Raw genomic sequence first — 21,140 nt, 5'->3', positions numbered from 1 at the left:
ACTCCTCAGTAAACGCGGGAGAGGGGATCGACCTGCTGGTCTGTGTGGGTTCATGAGAGGAAACATAATAAATATATTCAGTATATTCACAGATTTCTCCTTTGTTGTTGTTGTTTAGCACTTGTATGCATAAGATGTGATGGTTTAATGTAGTGCTACTTTTCCCTCCTTCACTGTGACTTAATAGCTGAAGTGACAGTGTCAAGCACAATGTTTTTACCCAAAGTTGAACATTTTTCAACTCTTGGCACACAGAAAAAAAAAAAAAGCTTGGGGCTCGGTGAAGAATTCACGCCCAGTGCCTCGTCACACCACTGGCATTTGTAGTGCAGCATGAATATGTGGTGCTCCCATTGCAAAGCATTAAAAAATACGCTGGCCTCAGAAAAGTCTGCCTGAATATACCTGTAATCACCCTTTGTCCAAAACACAACACAACAATTTTCTCTCTTTGAGATCATTTCCACCGAGCAGTACGGTATGGTACCTTGGAACCAAAAACGGTACCTAGACCCTAGTGTTCTCACTGCAAACAGTACCCTCATATATAGGCGTGGTTGTTACCAGCAGGACCTGTTGGCAAGACAAAGAAAACGGTGCAAGAGGGTAAACTAACATTGGCTAGTGTTAGTGTTATCCCTTATTACACGGGGTTTAGTCTACTGTAATGCACATGTACTGACTAAAGTTCCTTGTTAGCTTGTTATGAACCAGGCAGCCGACCAGTATAAAAGTAATATTGTTTGTTTATAGAAGGTTTTAGTAGAATTACACTGTTGGGCAACAGCTTGGGTCCATGTTCACTTCCTGTCCTAAATCCTGTCATTCACATACACTGCAAAACATTCCAACAAGAAATACTAGGACCCATTTCAAAAGTAGTGACATCACAACTTCATAAAAGTCCTGACGCTTTGTTTCTGTGCACAGTTGTGAATATGGACTGTGTGCATTTCTCTGTGGACTAAGTGTTTTGATACTTTCACACTATTTGTATAGCATCTGTTCCTGCTCCAGACATGGAAATCTGACTTTTCACAATAAGGGACCTTTATAGTTAAACTGTGTAACATTAGGCTTCTGTGGTTTACATATTGTGGTGTGAATGAGCGGCAGGACTGATTTTTTAACAGGTCTGATTGTTGAGGGAGAAGACCCGAGGTTGAGAGAGCTGGGAAGGTTGCGTTATGATCATAAACAGAATAATCAATTGGCGCTCTCACCTGAAATAAGTAGACTGCAGTGTTTGAACCGTGTGGGTTGACTGGTAATTTGCACTTCTTCCAGTAGAGGGTGCTAAAGTACCGTGAACCGGATGTCCTCCTCATCATCATTTGCTGACAACGGTGTTATGGCTAAATATGTTCATTGTTTAGGTGGCAGCCTTGTATATCACCTTCACATAATGTTTGACACTCCTGGGCTCTTGTGCATGAAGGAGTTAATTTCATCACTAGGGGAAATAAAATGTTTTAAACAGTTCAGCTGAGTCAATTGAAGCCCAACTTCAGCAACGGTGAAATGTAATAACTGTAACAAATTATAAATAGTTTAAAACATTAGCGATGGTAATTGTCAATTGTTAGAGTGAATATCAGTGTGCTTAAGAGCATTGCTTATTTAGAGAGAGGTTGTTCTTGGGGCAAGTTTAAATTCAAATTCTCACAGCCCAGTTGCTTTTCTGTCCCTTTCATGGTGACTTAAGTAAACCAAGGATATGCTAATATGTAATATGTTGATATAAATAGACAGAACTGCGCCCAAACTGTGCGCCTGTTACGTAGAAACTGTCTCACACACAAGGACTCATGATGAATAATGCCTCTTGGACAATTTGCACCTTACCTCTGTTACTTATGGACTGCTGCAATAGCTTTATCAATAACTATTGCACGAAATGCTCACTTGAATTGTTAAGACAGCTTTTATTCCTTCACAGGCTTTGGACTTTAATCGGAGTGTTCAAACATGCTGCACCATGTGCTGTAGCTATACCTGAAGTATTACTTTTGTGTTTTAAGTTTCTCAATGATTTTTGAATTGCACGCTGCATTATTTAATTCAGCCAATTATTACATTCTCTTATGTCTTCCCTGTGGTGTTGATGGATATCAGTTGTTACAATTAATCCAGTATTTGATGTGCAATTTACAAAGCTCTTATTCCAAGTTTGTTGATGGATTTTATGGTGCTCATCTAGTGTGAATTAACAGAAGCAGCATGTACAGTATTGTAATCAAGAACACCAGAATTGCCAGAATTTGTCAGTAATTAGAAGGGTATTTCTATAAGCTTTAATCAACAGCATAAATAGGAGTGTTTTATCAAATGTTGCTGTCCTTGAACATTAACAATGAAGGATACACTGACAGACATTACAATCTGTGCTTCCCTTATGTGATCTATATTACCAATTTTAATGATACTGAAAACATTAATTCATCAAAATGTCCTGTTTGATTCATTACAAGGCATATGGTAAATCTGGTTGTTTATGGAAAATGCACCATGTACTGTTAATCACTGTAGGTTTATTTAAAATTCAATACAACAAACTCTCAAATTACAAAGGCACATTAAACACATTTCGATTACAATAACTGAAGCTATGAATGAAACAAATGTACATAAGCTGTACTACATGGACATTTTGGAAGTCTCTATTAAATGAAAAAACATACAAGGACATGCTGAATCAGTTATAAAACCAACCTGATTTGACATCTAACCGTCAAATTTTAAGTACACACCACAGTTTGAAGGTGGTGACTGTGCTAGAGTTAATCCATCGCTGAATTAGTAATAATAAAAATGTCATTACCACAACCCATCTAGCATTAGAAATTAAGTAAAAGGTAAGAAATTGAACCTCTGAATACTAAAGACAGGAAATAATAAACAGCTAAAAAGCTGGGCTGTTCTTTTATCAGCGGAAGCTGAAATGAAGTGGTTTTCTGGTGTCAAAAAAGGACTAAAAGACTGCACAAACTGAAGAAGCTGACGGGTTTGCATTTCACTGGAGTTGTACCTTGACACTTTGTTACAAATAAATGATTGATTGATTGATTGATTGATGGATGGATTGGTCATTAACGTTTTAACCACATTTAAGTTCCCTAAAAGTTACTCTGAACTATCATGAAGTCCTCGTGGACAATTTCAATGACTAGCTTGTTGAGCAAGCTTGTTTAGCTTGTTGAGCAAACTAATTAACATAAAGTGGGATGCTAATTTTAGTTGCCGAAATCAGACTCAAAACACAAAGTAATGTTACTTCTGAGAAAAAAATGGACAGCTGACTCTTAACAAGATATTTTTAGGTGAACAATTAACTTTGATGAACTGAAAACACACTGTCAGAGGGTCAAAGTTTTAACATACACAGAGCCAGGGATACATATCACTACACCAAATAGACAAGTCGCTGTGGTTGCGATGCCCCAAAGCATACCCCTTCTTTATTGTCTATTTTACTCATAATGATGTCATATTTTACATCACGAACATCATGTTTTTGAAAAGACGTAAAACTTGTGAATGAGAAGTAGGGTCATTTTCTAATTGACTTACACGTAAACGGACTTCTTTTTGAAACCAGTACAGTCGCCCCCCATTGGTCATTTGAAATTACTGTGTTACATCATCACGCTGAGCTCTGTTATTGGCTACTGTCAGAAGAAAGATCCAGAAGTAGCCTGAGGGGAGTGAGGAAAGTACAAGGTGCTGGTGGTTGAGTCACCTGCATTTAGACCCTCAGACAACAAGATCACTGACATCTTCAGGAGGAGCCACACAGCACTACAGAGAAGAAACCTGTTTATCTGCTCTCTTTGTTCTCATCTTTAAAGCACAGTAAGTATGCTGCTTCTGTTGTCTTCTAAAATATAACTCTAAGTCATTAATTTTATGAATGTTTCACCAGACGTCCCTAAAGAAACTGTCATTTTTAGGCTGCGATTAAAATAAGTTACTGTGGTAAAGTTTTCCTCTAGGCTTTAAATTCAGATATTTATTTTAAAGAGCAGCTATGTCTAAAAAATATTTGTTTCTTTGAACTTCATAACTTCATGTCCTAAAAATGAAAAATGCAAATTGATAAAATACCAGTCATTGGTTTGAGGGGTTCTCATAGCCCACTGAATGAAATTAAAATTTGACTCCACTCCCTTAGAAAAAATGTCACTTACACTGTGAGTAATATATAGTGTTGTAAAGAACAGCCACGTAGTAAATTACTGGTTGCTTTGACCCAATATCAAACTCAAAAGTACGTAGGTCTATTGTGTGAACACACATTTTAATCTTTTTAACAGCAATACCCAGTGTTTGATGGAAAGATAATGTCTTAAAGTTTTGGCATTAAAATAATAATTACCATGCTGTTTGACAATGATGACACGAATGACAATTCCATTTTTGGAGGATATCATTTCAGTAATAGTCATCAGACATATATTTTAGTAACCCTTGTGCCGTACTCTAACAAAATTCCTATCATGTCATGTAATTGTTATTATGTAGTTTAGTTATTTTCAGACTTTTAACCTGGAAGTTTGTTAACATAGTGCCACTGTTTTTTTAGGAAAAAAACAACAACAAACACACAGATTTTAAAATTATTTTCTGTATACTATACTTTATACTATATTCTTATTTTTCAGCAGTTGGGGAAATGGCAATCATTAGCAACAACTGGTTTTGTTTTTTTTGTAATATTAAAAAAAAACAGTAAAATATCTAATATTGCAATATTAGATTGATATATGAAATAGAATAAAATGTTATTGCTTTTTCTAATACTCTGATTACCCTTAAACGTTTATAACCCTCTAATAATTATTACCCTTCAAAGGTTCTCTAATTATTACTGCTCAAACTTTCCACAACCCTATTACCTTTTTTTGTTTTAGAAATAAAGCACAATACGAAATCACTTTCAGAACAAATAAAAAAATGTCATGAGAACCGCTTGCGCTCTACTCATAAGGTCATGCAATCACATACACTTGCATTTAGGCACACAAGTAACCTACACCCCTACAACAACACACACACACACACACACACACACACACACACACACACACACACACACACCAGTCTTCAAGATCCATATGAACACACACCCATTATTTTAGTAACATACGTCAGCCTGCAGAGCTCTGTAATACAGCAGCAATGCCCCTAGTGGAAACTAGCAAAATAGCATATACTTGCCCCATAGGGCAAACATCAGAAAATGGCTCAGTCTGGTGGAACAAAGTTAAAGCTGCAGTTTTGAAACCAAGGCTCCAGATTAAGCCTGATATAAATATTGCATGACTTTATTCTGTAATGGCCGTGGTATCAAATGTTGGGGCTTCAGTGGGTTTCAATGGGGGCATTTTTGTCCTTAAGGATCTGAGTGTCTTTGTTTAGTCCACATATTTTCTGACAGATAGCTGAGGTTGAACTTCCAAAGTTTAAAAAAACCCTCATACCCTTGTCAAAATGTATTCCACATGCATTAACACAGCCAAAATGATCAAAAATGGAAAATGAGAAAGCCAAAAATGTCCCCAGCAATTCACAAAGGTTAAACTGACTTATAACAAAAAAAAGTAAAAAGAAAAAAAAAAAGGTGAATCGACTAAGGATGGGCAAGATTCTGTGGATTAATTCATTATGTAAAAATGGTTGCTGTATGTACGTACTTTTTCAATTTTCCTGTTTAATTTTTGTCTCTGCATCTTTAGGACATTAACTCAAAACAACCAAGATGTCTGCAGCTAAAGGCGTAGCGATCGGCATTGACCTGGGCACCACCTACTCCTGTGTGGGGGTTTTCCAGCATGGAAAAGTAGAAATCATCGCCAACGACCAGGGCAACAGGACCACCCCCAGCTATGTGGCGTTCACTGACACCGAAAGGCTCATTGGGGATGCAGCCAAGAACCAGGCTGCTTTGAACCCCAGCAACACTGTGTTTGATGCCAAGAGACTGATTGGAAGAAAGATAGATGATTCAGTGGTGCAGGCGGACATGAAGCACTGGCCCTTCAAGGTGGTGGGAGATGGAGGGAGGCCCAAAATTCAAGTGGAACACAAAGGAGAGAACAAAGCTTTCTACCCTGAGGAGATTTCCTCCATGGTTCTGGTGAAGATGAAGGAGATTGCTGAGTCCTATCTCGGCCAAAAGGTAACCAACGCAGTCATCACAGTCCCAGCATACTTCAACGACTCCCAGCGACAGGCAACTAAAGATGCAGGCGTTATCGCAGGACTGCATGTCATGAGGATCATCAATGAGCCGACAGCAGCCGCCATCGCATATGGCCTGGACAAAAGCAAATCAGGAGAACGTAATGTCCTGATCTTTGACCTGGGTGGAGGCACCTTTGATGTGTCCCTACTGATAATTGAAGATGGTATCTTTGAGGTCAAAGCCACGGCTGGAGACACTCACCTGGGTGGAGAAGACTTTGACAGTCGCATGGTCAGCCACTTTATGGAGGAGTTCAAGAGGAAACAGAAGAAAGACATCAGCCAGAACAAGAGAGCCTTGAGGAGGCTGCGCACAGCTTGTGAGAGGGCCAAGAGAACCCTGTCCTCCAGCTCCCAGGCCAGCATTGAGATTGATTCTCTGTTTGAGGGCATCGACTTCTACACCTCCATCACCAAGGCTCGCTTTGAGGAGCTGTGCTCAGACCTGTTTAGGAAAACATTAGAGCCGGTGGAGAAAGCCCTGAGGGACGCCAAAAAGGAAAAGGCACAGATCCACGATGTGGTCCTGGTTGGAGGCTCCACCAGAATCCCCAAAATTCAGAAACTCCTGCAGGATTTCTTCAACGGCAAGGAGCTGAACAAGAGCATCAACCCAGACGAGGCAGTGGCATACGGTGCTGCTGTCCAGGCCGCCATTCTCACAGGTGATACCTCGGACAACGTCCAGGACCTGCTGCTGCTGGACGTGGCACCTCTGTCCCTGGGTATTGAGACAGCTGGAGGAGTCATGACGTCCCTGATTAAACGCAACACCACCATCCCCACAAAACAAACCCAGATCTTCACCACCTACTCTGACAACCAGCCTGGGGTCCTCATCCAGGTCTATGAGGGGGAAAGAGCCATGACCAAGGACAACAACTTGCTGGGCAAGTTTGAGCTGACAGGAATCCCGCCTGCTCCACGTGGGGTCCCACAGATCGAGGTCACCTTCGACGTGGACGCCAATGGCATTTTGAACGTGTCTGCAGTGGACAAAAGCACCGGTAAAGAGAACAAAATCACCATCACCAACGATAAGGGTCGACTGAGCAAAGAGGAGATTGAGCGAATGGTGCAGGAGGCTGACAAGTACAAAGCTGAGGACGACGTTCAGAGGGACAGAATCTCTGCCAAGAACTCCCTGGAGTCCTACGCCTTCAACATGAAGAGCAGTGTGCAGGACGAGAACCTGAAGGACAAAATTAGCGAGGAGGACAAGAAGAAGGTGACTGAGAAGTGTGAGGAGACCATCGCCTGGCTGGAGAACAATCAGTTGGCTGAAAAAGAGGAGTACCAAGACAAGCAGAAAGAGCTGGAGAAAGTGTGTAGCTCCATCATCAGCAAGTTGTACCAGGGAGGAATGCCTGCAAGCAGCTTTGGAGAGCAGGCACAAGCCAGCTCCCAGGGGCCCACCATCGAGGAGGTGGACTAAAATGGCCCTCATATGGTCTGTGTTATCACTGGGACTGTCTGAAATACAACTAAAACTAAATACCTCATACCCATATGTTTTTATCATCATTGCATATGTGATAAAAGTTTTTAAGATTCTAAACTTTTGGGTCATAAGTGCCATCCTCATGTACTTTTCATCACTTCCTTGCTGGAAATTGCAATAAAGATAACACATACATTTATTTTTTTGTTGTTTTGGTTTTACTGTTCTGGTCTGTAGCTTAAGTCAATCATTCATTTAGAAGTTGGGAAGTTGTTGTGCAGTGGTTTCATATAAAGTAAGAAGAGTTGCGGTACAAAGATGTTTAAATAGATCGAGTTAAAGCAGACGACTTACAGCCATGCATGGGTACTAATAGGGGGAAAACTGTCTAGAAAGGCGCAATTACTGCCTCCTGAAATTTTTTTAGAGCAGGTCTGTTTTGTCTTTGTCTAAACTACACATCCGCACAATTTTAGTCTACACGAGACAGATAATCTGTGGGGCAAAAATTATGTCCCTGTTGCATATATATTCTATATTCACCTATTTTTTCACATACTGTGTGGCTAATACATAATACTGTCTGTTATTTACCTTAGCTGTTATGTCTATTTTGTTAAAGTACAGTGAGAGCAATGCAAAAAACTGGGGTCAAATTCCTTTCACGTGTTCACATACGTGGCCATTATATAATTCAGGAGTTTGATAAGTGGGTGGGTTGGAGGTGTGCTGCTTGAGGGGCCACAGGATAGAATAGAGTGCCACGCCCAGACAAACACAGACAGACAGAGCGAACAAACAGGACCAACCAGAAACACAGGGGGGGCAAAACAGCAGAAACACAAGGACTGAGGTACAGGCCCAACAGGACCATAACACATTGTTAAATAATAATACCAAATCATGTCTAGTAAGTACAGTTTCCTTTCCAAAAAATGTTTTAAGATCCAAGTAAAGAATCCGCCTCAAACATTGTCACATATGCACACTGGATAAACAGATGTTGTCATGTTCCGGATAAATGTAATCAGGTGAACAGCATAATATTTCACTCTGATATGTGATGGAGTAGAAGAAGAAAGTACCATGGAAAGAAAAAAGTCAAGTGAAGCACAAGAACCTCAAAACTTTACTCAAGGGAAGTAGCTAACTTGAGGAAATGCACTAACATTCCACCACTTTATTTATTTTTATTTCTATTCTAATGGTATTGTTGGTCATTTGTGCTTTTTACAGATATAACATATTTATATATAATATTTATATAAGCATCTATTTTTTCACATGTGACGCCTATACATTTTGTGTAAGTACAATGAAATTTGACAGCCACATATGAATCCACATTGAGGTTTTTCAATTACTTCATTTAGGCCAGTCTTGAGTTGCTTTTCTGATATGGAGGCAGTCATTTTATAATCATTATTAATTAGTGTAATTGGTCTCAGTTATCAATGAGTAAGGGATCTTTCTTTGATTTGGGAGTTAGAGTGAGAGGTCTTTGCCTAATTGATGGGGATAATTCTTCCTTACAGGTAGCCTCATTATAAACAGTGGGTAAATATTCTGCAATTAGATTGGCTAAAACTTGATCAAATTCATAGGCAAGTCCCTCAGTGGCTTTTACACCTGAAAGTATCTCCTCTAAAATCACATTTATGGAACATTTTTTGGGCTGCTATGATGCACAGATTGTGTCTCCAGATTGTGAAGTGGTATTGTTTGGGGTACTTCAGTATATTACATGTCAGTCGGCACGCCTCCAGGTTGGAGAAGCAGATCGGAGTCCATCATTAAGCTAAGCAATGTACTACTGTGGACGGGGGCCGGCAACAAAATGTGTTTTATCTACCCAAAAAAGTCCAACTTAAAAAAAAAAAAAAAAAAATAGTGGTGGCACGATGGTGCAGTGGTTAGCATTGTAGCCTCACAGCAAGAGGGTTGCCCCTTGCCACCTCCCAGGGTGGGGGAGCCCTTCTGTGCATAGTTTGCATGTTCTCCTCATGTCACCGTGGGTTTTCTCTGGGTACTCCAGCGTCCTCCCACAGTCCAAAGACATGCAGTTTAACTGGTGACTCTAAATTGTCCGTAGCTGTGAATGTGAGCGGTTGTAGGTCTCTATGTGTCAGCCCTGTGGTAGTTTGGGGACCTGTCCAAGTTGTAACCCCACCTCTTGCCCAATGTCAGCTGGGATAGGCTCCAGCCCCCCCTGCAACCCCCAACAGGATAAGAAGTTATGGAAAATTAATGAATAAAAAATAGTATGAGTTACACTATGTTTAGGATGATTTCACCTCTTTACCTTAATGTCAGACAGTGATTTCCACACAGAAAATGAAGCCGGTATATCACTCTCTTTAAAGCCAGTCTCCGTCGAATAAAATCAGTGATTTAACATTGCTGAACACAAGAGCTGCTGGTTTACCTCTGCCTCAATCAATTAGTTTGTTTGTGTTATTGTGTGACTTTGGCATTTAAAAGGGTTCATTTAGATTCACCAAAGTCACACAATAACACATTGACTGAAGCAGCATTATACCAGCGGGGCCTGAGTTGTAGTTGGTTCAAGTGGAGCTCATTTTGAACTTCGTTTTTTTTTTTTTTAAGTAAAAATAGTGAGAATTGCCATAAAAATAACTCAGAGCCCAAACTGACACATTTACAATGTTACAATGTTGTTGTTTTTTTAAAGATTATTTTTATGGGCTTTTTGCCTTTATTGACAGGACAGAGACAGAGAGAGAGAGTGGGGACTAACATGCAGCAAAGGGCCGTGAGCCAGATTTGAACCCACAGCCGCTGCAGCGAGGCGATGCCTCTGTACGTGGGGCGCCAGCACTATCCACTACGCTACCGACATCCCCAATGTTACAATGTTTATTCTGTCCAACCAACAGTCCAAACCTCAACATTATTATTAATACATTACAATTATTACAATTATTACAAAGAAAAACCAGCAAATCTTCACATTAGTGAAGCTCAAACCATGAAATGTTTTTACATAAAAATAATCAATTTACCAATCAAAGCAGTGTCCAGTTAATTGTTTTAAAGACTCCTCTGTGTTTTATGCACAAAAATATTAATTTGTAATGTAAGTGAAGTTGTCGTACAACTGTAGCCAGGTAAAAAGTATAATATTTCCCTCTGAGATTTAGTGGAATAGAAGTAGAAAGTGCCATGGACAGAAAACACTAAAGTAAAGTAAGTACCTAAAATTTGCACTTAACTGAAGAACTTGTATAATATGTCTACTGTATATAGTATTTATATAAATACCTATTTTTTTCACAAATGTGTAGCATACACATAATAGTCATGTCTATTCTCTACCTTAGCTGTAATGTCTATTTTGTAAGTACAATGAGATGCAAACAAAAAAAACAAAAAACAAAAAAAAAACCTGTTCATTTTGAAAACATTGCGCAGCCTTTTGCTATGGTTTCCAGGGTGAATGACATGTTTCCTCAAAACGGCGTGAACAGTGTGAAATGGGCTATATATAGTACGCCTAGTTTTTTTTCTTACTGTACATACTTTTTTTTATTTAACACTTGGTTTAGAAATGTAAACATAAGTTTCCCATGTCAAGAAAACCTCTCAAAATAAAAACAAATGAAAACCCGCCATTTTAAATGACAGTGCATAAGACAGTAGGGTGTTAAAATCACCACAGTTTCTGTTTAAATACATGTTTTGTTACATTTTGGCAGAGCTGAGTGTAGCCCTGAAGTCCTTTCACATGTAGAGTGTTGACGTGTACATACTTGGCTATTATATCATGCAGGAACTTATGGGTTGTACATGTGCTAGTTGAGGGGCAGCAGGAGTGAAATAGACATTTTTCCCAGCAGACATTTTGACTTGTCATTGTAGGAAGAGCTCAGGTGAAACTGTTAACACGAACAATGACTCAAGTCAAATCAAATTTATTTAATATAGCACATTTAAAACAACCTTGGTTGACCAAAGTGCTGTACAGTTCTTCCAAATATAAATAAATAAGTTCTATTAAGTGTCTATGTTATTCCAATGAGCCAGCATGCACAACACCAGGGTCTCCCTTAAATGGAATGCAGGTGTGCTTAATATATTAACTTTACTTTTCCTACTATGACATTACAAAATGTCTGCCGTAAAAAAGGTCTCAGGCCCAGAGACACATACTCAGACAGACAGGGAGAACAAACAGGACCAACCAGAAACACAGGGAGAGCAGAACAACAGAAACACTAGGAATGGGAGGCACAACAGAACCATGACACACTGTTGAATATTAATAATAAATTGTGTCCTTTCAGTACAGTTTTCTCTCCAAAAATGTTTGAAAATCAGCCTTAAACATTTTTACATTTGCATAATGGATAAACAAATTTTCTAGTGTTTCCACTGTTACAGAGGGAACATTAATCTTCTGACTGTCTACAGTGTAGTCAGGTAAAAAGCTGTAGTATTTTCCTCTGAGGTGTAGTGGAGTACAAGTAGACAGTGCCAAGGAAAGAAAATACTCAAGTAAAGTAAGTACCCTGAAATCTGTACTTAAGTGCAGTACTTGAGTAAATGCACTGACATTCCATTCCATTTTTTACATTTATTTTTATTCAGTTTTAATTGTTGGCCATTGGTGCTTCGTTATGTTATATAGGGTATATAACATATCTATATCAGATTTATATAAACAGCTTTTTTTTTTTCACATCATCCTGTCTATTCTTTACCTTATGTCTATGTTGTGTAAGTACTAAGAGCAATGCAAAAAAAACAGGTTTGCTATAGTTTCCAGGGAGAACGACATGTTTCCCTGAGATGTGGTGACACAGTGTACACTGGCCTTTGAGGTACTGTATGTTTTCTCTTGTTATATGGGTGTGTCAGAGGTGTTACCCAGTCAGCAGCGACTGTACATAAAGTACACTCTACTAGGCCTCGATCTTTACTCAGTGTAGCTACATAAGGGTTTTTGTTTCACATTTGCTCTGGAAAAGCAAACGTGTGTTTTCCATGCAAATAAAGCTCCTTAAAACTGAATAGGCCAGAATTAGACGCAGCCTTACGCAGTGCGCTTGCGTAACACAGCAGGGTGTCCAAGGCACCACAGAGTCTGTTTAACGTTTGACTACGTTTTGTTGGGCTCTGGAGTCAAATTCCTTTACGTGTACATACCTGTCCATTATATAATGCAGGAGCTTAATGAGTGGTTAAGTTGCAGGTGTGCTGGTTGAGGGGCCGCACACAGACAAATACATTGGTCCGCTCCATCTCAGTGCACCACCTAACATGTAACAGTGAGGGCAGGTACAGCAGTTTCTATGGAGTGTAATCTGTCAACCTGCCACAGCAACTATGTAATTGTCAGCTGACAAAACAAACAACAGAATTGACCTACAGGGCAAAAGCAATGGTAGCTTTTCTACTCAACAAATGTTTACTTCTTGGACAATAGTGTTTACAGTATGATCTTATGTAAGCCTGAATGACACTTATCAGATCTCTGTCTTATCTATCTCCATTGACTTGTTTATGTTTATATGGCCCATGTGGTCGTAGTGGATCCGGCAACAACCCCTGTGATAACATCAACGATGGCCCAGTTCCATTTAGTGCCTCGGGAAGTCATTTCAATGAGCAAAAACAGTAAGAAAGTGAGAACAGGACCAACCAGAAACACAGGGAGGGCAAAACAGCAGAGATGCAAGGACTGAGGTGCAGGCACAATAGGACCATGACACATAGTTAAATATTAATGACAAATCATGTCCTGTAAGTACAGTTTCCTTTCCAAAAAAAAGGTTAAAGATCCAACTGAAAATCAGCCCAAAACAGTGTCACATGTGCACACTGGATAAACAAATGTTCTAGTTTTTCAGCATTTAATCAAAGAAAGAGCATTCATCTTCTTTGTAACATATTTGCTGTCAGATAAATGTAGTCAGGTACAATATTTCCCGCTGATATGTCATGGAGTAGAAGTAGGAGGCACTATTAAGAAACACTCAGGTAAGTTTGTACCTCATGTCTGTGCAGTACAAAAGAAAATCTACTTACGTTCCATCACGTTTTTATTTATTGTATTGTATTTTCATTGTGGGTCATTGGTGCCTTGTGATACATGTAACATTTTTATATAATATTGATGTATAGACCCAGGCTATTTTTCCCGCATGCTATGTAGCCGATAAATACTGTCTATTCTTTACCTTAGCTGTTAAGTTTATCTTGTCTAAGTACAATGAGAGAAACTGTAGTCAAATTCCTTTCATGTAGCCTATACACATACCTGTTCATGAGTCAGGCTACTGCAGGAGTTTGATGAGTGGGTGGGTTGAAGGTGTGCTGATTGAGGGCCAAGACACACACAGGCAGAGAGAACAAACAGGATCAACCAGAAACACAGGGGGATATAGGCACAACAGGACAATGACACATTGTTAAATACTGATTTTTAAAAAATCCTGTCAGTAACAGTAATGCATTTTGCTAAGGAAACAATGTGATATCTGAGTTGCAACATAATCAGTATATGAGATAAAGCATTGTACCCATATCGTGGGGACTAACGAGAACTTGGCAGCTGCAGTTGGGGAGTTTGATAGAAAGTATACTGACAGCATAAAGGCACATTAAAAAAAAATTGCAGAAAGTTTTTTAATTAAATTAAGAAACAGATTTTCCAACACTAGTTTTTAAAATAATTCAGACTGTGTGACAAATGCTGACAGCTCTGGGTACAGTGCATAAACTATATGACATACAGTCTAGGGTTTAGGGGCTGTTAAATTCTGTATAGGCCTATAGTGCCCCCTCCTGGCAGATATAGGATCCTGCATCTGTAGATTCACATCACTATTTGACTACTCTAAAAAACTCTCTGCTCCACCTCATCTCAGGATTCTGGTTATGAAAAATGTAATCAACAAACATATTATTATCTATTTCAAAACTATCCAGTAGTTACTGAAACAAGCTCCACCTTTCTGCAACATTAAGGCGATGAACAGATCAACGCATCAATAATTTTAATTCAATAACTGAGATTTTTATGCCTCGGCGCTGGCAATAGCCGTGGCTAGAAGCATTATGTTTTCAGGTTGTCCGTCCCATCCTCGTGAACAAAGTATCTCAAGAACGTCTCAAGAGAATTTCTTTAAATTGGGCACAAATGTTCACTTGGACTCAACAATGAATCTTGGTTGAATTCTTGGTTGAATACTGAAGTCTTTTTGGTCTCTGTTTGCCCACATAAATGTCAGTATACATCTTTTTATCACGTTCATTGTGCATAAATTCACTTAGAGAAATACGAACACATGCAGGACAACAAAAAATAAAACACATCATAAGAAGACTGATAATAATAATGGTAATAATAATAATAAAATGATACATTTATTATTACATTTAAAAGGTCTTCAAAGCTTTTTTTGTTCTTAACATTAGACAACATGGTGCTAATTTCACTAATAAAGTGTAGGAAAGTTACGAATATGGAATTTCCCAAGAATAATAAATAGTTGTGTAAATATTTTCATTATCTATTATTATTATCTCATCTTGACTAAAATATAGAATTACATCAAACATTTTCAGTTCAACATTTATCCGCAGTTTCTTTTTCAAAAAGTTGGCAACATCAGTCCATTCTGGTGCACAAATACTCTCTCTCTCTCTCTCTCTCTCTCTCTCTCTCTCTCTCTCTCTCCAATTTACAGAAATCAAACTTACAATCAGTATTTAGCTTGAATCTGTTCTATTCTATGTATCTTGAAAGATACTTTCTGAAGCCTGTTATTTATACAATATTTGTCACTAATTTTCCATGCTGTGAGAGTAATATAACTGACTGTGTTCCCATAATGTTTGTGTTAGAGCACTTCTCTTGTAATATAGGCCCAGTAGTTCAACTAGTCAATATATATTCCACACAAACTTCTAAATACACAAGTAGCTCTACAGCACCAGAGTTTCGTAGAAGCATAAGGACACTTCCTAGTATAGGATCAAAAAACAATAGGCATACTTCTTTGATTTTACAGCTAGGTTATTTTGAATTTATCCAGAAATTCTTTGTGTGTCAGTAAGTAGCCTGACCATTTTTATTGCACAGTTGGCCAGCTGTCATTATTTCATTATTGGACCATGTGTAATAGAAGTTGTACACCTGTTTTTATATTGGATGTCTTTGTTCCATATGAAGCACCATATGGGGCAAGATGTTATGTTTGTAACTATAAAGCTGTCAGTGCTTTTGAGAATTAGTAATCTTGATGGGGATTTTATCAACAGTGAAGTCACATTTTAGTAAAAACTTGATAACACTAACTGGATCCATATGTTATCCTTGATTTTTAAGTATTCAATAATTATTAAGAGAGCTCTAATCTAAAATGACATCCAGACATCCACTTTGGTAGCCTATTGCAAAGCACTTCCTTTTTCGAAAATAAAGAGACTTATTCCTTCAAAAGAAGTTGTAAAGCACCTTTTCTCAGTCTTTAATCATATCCTGTGAAACAACAAATGACAAAGCAATATGCACGATACATACAGATCCGGATGTTTCCTCCGCCTGCCAGGACCTCCTGGAAACTTCGAGTAGGCACCAGAGACCAATAGCCCCAGGGCTACGTCATCACGCCGAGCGTGAGCGCTGAGCTCTGTGATTGGACCAAAGGAGTCTGTAGACAGCATGGTGGAAAGCTCGAGATGTGTCCAGAAAACAGTGAGCAATGTATAAAGTCACAGTGGTTCAGTTACCGGCATTCAGACATCCAGAGCACTGACGAGAGGATCCACGGGACAGCACAGAAACCTCTTCACCTTCCCTTCTCTTTATATTCTCATCTTTTCACCACAGTAAGTGCTACTTCGTTTTCTGCTAGAATTTAAATGCATTTGTTTTACGGACTTTACGGACTTCTTTCCTTCAGAAAAGCGGTCTTTTTAGGCTTTATGTTTAATGTACAGCGCTGTGGAGTTAAAATCAAGCTATGTGGAGATTTATGTGATAAATTACTTGTCGCTCTGAGCTAAAATGTCCTTAAAATGATGTGCGAATTATAGAAATAACAGTCCTTGGCTCAAATACAGCTACTGGGGCTTCACTCACACTGAGTGGAAGTTTCACCAAACACCTTTAGAAAAACTGTCAGGTTTAGATAGTAAATAATGTGAGTAGCTTAACGTTACAGTGCAATAGACTAGTTTTTTCTAGCCTTTAATTTGAAGCTATTTATTAAGAGATATATACTACTTGTTGCTTTGAACTAAAATGTCTTAGAAATTAAAATGAGTGTGTATTATAAAAGCGCCATTAGATTAAATTCAGTCAGTTATAAGTTTTCTCTTACTGAATAAACCAAACTCCCTCAGAAAATGCCAATCTAGACTGTAGTTAATGTGTAGGCGTGGTTTAAAGAACAGATGTGTAATATCAGAATTGTTGCTCTGAACCTATATCACATTAAAATTTTGCGCAAATTGTGTGAACACATGTTGGAATCTTTTACATACCACCACGAAATGTTTTCTTTTACATCTGAATAACTGTCAAATTTATGATCCATTGGTAGTCGAATTTATATACAGTCCCACCAAACAAATTTTAAGTTTTTTCTTATTACACAAAATTATATACTTCTTGAAGTTTCGGCATTGAAATAAGAACCCAGTTGTTTGGCAATGAGACATTGATCCCCAGAAACCATTAATTTTTTTTTCGGTTATCATTTTCAGTAATAGACCTCATATAAAACCGACTTGATTGTAACAATAACACACCAAGGGTAAAATAGTAAATCAATCATTTAGAACGGACAAGCTTTTATTGATTCATTCATAATGTAAAAATGGTTGCTGTATGTACATACTTTTTCAATTTTCCTGTCTAATTTTTGTCTCTGCATCTTTAGGACATTAACTCAAAACAACCAAGATGTCTGCAGCTACAGGTGTAGCGATCGGCATCGACCTGGGCACCACCTACTCCTGTGTGGGGGTTTTCCAGCATGGAAAAGTAGAAATCATCGCCAACGACCAGGGCAACAGGACCACCCCCAGCTATGTGGCGTTCACTGACACCGAAAGGCTCATCGGGGACGCAGCCAAGAACCAGGCTGCTTTGAACCCCAGCAACACTGTGTTTGATGCCAAGAGACTGATTGGAAGAAAGATAGATGATCCAGTGGTGCAGGCAGACATGAAGCACTGGCCCTTCAAGGTGGTGGGAGATGGAGGAAAGCCCAAAATTCAAGTGGAACACAAAGGAGAGAACAAAGCTTTCTACCCTGAGGAGATTTCCTCCATGGTTCTAGTGAAGATGAAGGAGATTGCTGAGGCCTACCTCGGCCAAAAGGTAACCAACGCAGTCATCACAGTCCCAGCATACTTCAACGACTCCCAGCGCCAGGCGACTAAAGATGCAGGCGTCATCGCAGGACTGAATGTCATGAGGATCATCAATGAGCCGACAGCAGCCGCCATCGCGTACGGCCTGGACAAAAGCAAGTCAGGAGAACGTAATGTCCTGATCTTTGACCTGGGTGGAGGCACCTTTGACGTGTCTATCCTGACCATTGAGGATGGTATCTTTGAGGTCAAAGCCACGGCTGGAGACACTCACCTGGGTGGAGAAGACTTTGACAATCGAATGGTCAGCCACTTTGTGGAGGAGTTCAAGAGGAAACAGAAGAAAGACATCAGCCAGAACAAGAGAGCCTTGAGGAGGCTGCGCACAGCTTGTGAGAGGGCCAAGAGAACCCTGTCCTCCAGCTCCCAGGCCAGCATTGAGATTGATTCTCTGTTTGAGGGCATCGACTTCTACACCTCCATCACCAGGGCTCGCTTTGAGGAGCTGTGCTCAGACCTGTTCAGGAACACATTAGAGCCAGTGGAGAAAGCCCTGAGGGACGCCAAAAAGGACAACACACACAACCACCAACACCACCTGGTTGGAGGCTCCACCAGAATCCCCAAAATTCAGAAACTCCTGCAGGATTTCTTCAACGGCAAGGAGCTGAACAAGAGCATCAACCCAGACGAGGCAGTGGCATACGGTGCTGCTGTCCAGGCCGCCATTCTCACAGGTGATACCTCGGGCAACGTCCAGGACCTGCTGCTGCTGGACGTGGCGCCTCTGTCCCTGGGTATTGAGACAGCTGGAGGAGTCATGACGTCCCTGATTAAACGCAACACCACCATCCCCACTAAACAAACCCAGACCTTCACCACCTACTCTGACAACCAGCCTGGGGTCCTCATCCAGGTCTATGAGGGGGAAAGAGCCATGACCAAGGACAACAACTTGCTGGGCAAGTTTGAGCTGACAGGAATCCCGCCTGCTCCACGAGGGGTCCCACAGATCGAGGTCACCTTCGACGTGGACGCCAATGGCATTTTGAACGTGTCTGCAGTGGACAAAAGCACCGGCAAAGTGAACAAAATCACCATCACCAACGATAAGGGCCGACTGAGCAAAGAGGAGATCGAGCGAATGGTGCAGGATGCTGACAAATACAAAGCTGAGGACGACGTTCAGAGGGACAGAATCTCTGCCAAGAACTCCTGGAGTCCTACGCCTTCAACATGAAGAGCAGTGTGCAGGACGAGAACCTGAAGGACAAAATTAGCGAGGAGGACAAGAAGAAGGTGACTGAGAAGTGTGAGGAGACCATCGCCTGGCTGGAGAACAATCAGTTGGCTGAAAAGAGGAGTACCAAGACAAGCAGAAAGAGCTGGAGAAAGTGTGTAGCTCCATCATCAGCAAGTTGTACCAGGGAGGAATGCCTGCAAGCAGCTGTAGAGAGCAGGCACGAGCCAGCTCCCAGGGGCCCACCATCGAGGAGGTGGACTAAAATGGCCCTCATGTGGACTCTTATCACTGGGACTGTTTAAATACAACTGTAAATGTATGACTTATATTATTTTTCTTTATAATGACTGTATTTGTGAATAAAGTTGTTAAGATTATAAACATTTGTATTATAAGTGCCACCCTAGTGTACCTTTCATCTCTGCCTTGCTGGACATTGCAATAAAGATGAAACAAATATAAACAAATATCATTATTCTGGTTATTCTGGTTTTATTTTTCTGGTTTATGACTTCAAAGAATCATTAATTAAAAGTTGGGAAGTTGTGTGTGTTCAGTAGCTGGTGTACAAAGTAGAAAGATTTACAATACAATCATGTTTCAACAGAAAGATTTGAAGCTGACAAGAGTTACATTCAAGCAGTGGTATATGAAAAAAATCTGCATAGGAGGTCCCACTTACTGCCTCCTATGTATACACTAAATGAGCTGACAGTCATCAATAAAGCTCAATCATAAAGTCTGTGTTGAAAGTACATTGGTTACACATTTGAAAAGTTGGTTAACATCCTGACAGGCTGTCTCTACTGCACGACAGACATCAATAATCGCAATCATTCAGATGACTCCCATGTGCTTTAAAGTTCTTGCTGCTGGAAACACAGAGGAGACCCTCGGTCCTATGTTGATGGGAACAAACACAGTGCTGAAATACTCCAGAAGGGGGGCGTCGGTGGCTTAGTGGTAGAGCAGGCGCCCCATGTACAAGGCTGCTGCCGCAGCGGCCCGGGTTCGACTCCAGCCTGCAGCCCCCCGCTGTTCTAAATGCATCCTCTGCATCCATCCACCCCCCCACCCAAAATCTATATGCTGTATATAATATTATGTAACATTTAATATTTGGATGTCCTATCTATTTTTTGTGTTTTTTCATCATGTTTTTACATATTGTTTTTTTCAAGCACAACACAGGAGGGGGCAACAAAACAATTCAGTTAAGGTTAATGATTTGATTCTTTTCTCTGTCCACTGCACACTGTAGAGTTATGTATGCAACATATAAAAACTTGAAACTTATGACATCCTTTGAATTATTTTACTACTTTAACACTGGACATTCATAGTACCTACATGTCCATTAAAGCAGTGGTGAACCATCCTTAAGTACAATATTAAGGTACTTGTGCTTTTTTGAGTGCTTCTGTTTTATACTATGTTTTATACATCTGCTTAAATACAGAGAGAAATATTGTACTTTTTATTCCACTGCATAATTTGAACACTTCAGTTACTTTAAAGTTTTTTATTATTAATACAAACTATACATCAAGTTTTAAAAAATATGTTGTTGTTGATTAAGCAACAGCATATAAAATAATAAAGTGAGCTCCACCTTAACTAGCTGCAACATTTAGATAATGAACAAATGAATGCATCAATAATTATAATCTATTCACATAATATTGTGAAATGGGCCATTCTACATAATGAATAGCTGCAGTCCAAATTATTAAGACTTCCCTCTCTTTGAGACATAGACATAACTTCCTGATTTATCATGCGTGGCTTATTTTTCCAAATAAAATTAAAAAGCTATGGCAGAAAGTCAGAGAAGAGTCCAGGAAATGTGGATGTGGATGTTCCACA

General features: G+C 39.6%; 1 protein-coding gene, 1 long non-coding RNA gene and 1 pseudogene across 2 annotated transcripts; 2 read left to right on the top strand and 1 right to left on the bottom strand.

Annotated features, from left to right (window-relative positions):
• The first annotated feature begins 3,763 nt into the window (after positions 1–3,763).
• On the top strand, positions 3,764–7,693 carry LOC125879596 (heat shock 70 kDa protein 1-like). Its single transcript, XM_049561556.1, has 2 exons — positions 3,764–3,852; positions 5,736–7,693. Exon 2 carries the CDS (start codon positions 5,759–5,761, stop codon positions 7,676–7,678), a length of 1,920 nt encoding a protein of 639 aa, XP_049417513.1. The 5' UTR covers positions 3,764–3,852; positions 5,736–5,758; the 3' UTR covers positions 7,679–7,693.
• Positions 7,154–19,174, bottom strand: LOC125879649 (uncharacterized). Its single transcript, XR_007447956.1, has 2 exons — positions 19,055–19,174; positions 7,154–7,194 (listed from the first exon to the last, which is right to left on the bottom strand). It is a non-coding gene; the product is annotated as an uncharacterized LOC125879649 (long non-coding RNA).
• Positions 16,386–19,741, top strand: LOC125879594 (heat shock 70 kDa protein 1-like; annotated as a pseudogene).
• Positions 19,742–21,140: the final 1,399 nt, after the last annotated feature.

Source organism: Epinephelus fuscoguttatus, linkage group LG19, assembly GCF_011397635.1.
Source record: "Epinephelus fuscoguttatus linkage group LG19, E.fuscoguttatus.final_Chr_v1".
Classification (NCBI taxonomy): Eukaryota; Metazoa; Chordata; class Actinopteri; order Perciformes; family Serranidae; genus Epinephelus; species Epinephelus fuscoguttatus.
This window is presented reverse-complemented; position numbering and strand designations above follow the sequence as displayed.

Excerpts from the sequence above, each read along its gene's own strand:
- LOC125879596 (XM_049561556.1), top strand. The coding sequence starts at position 5,759 with ATGTCTGCAGCTAAAGGCGTAGCGATCGGCATTGACCTGGGCACCACC.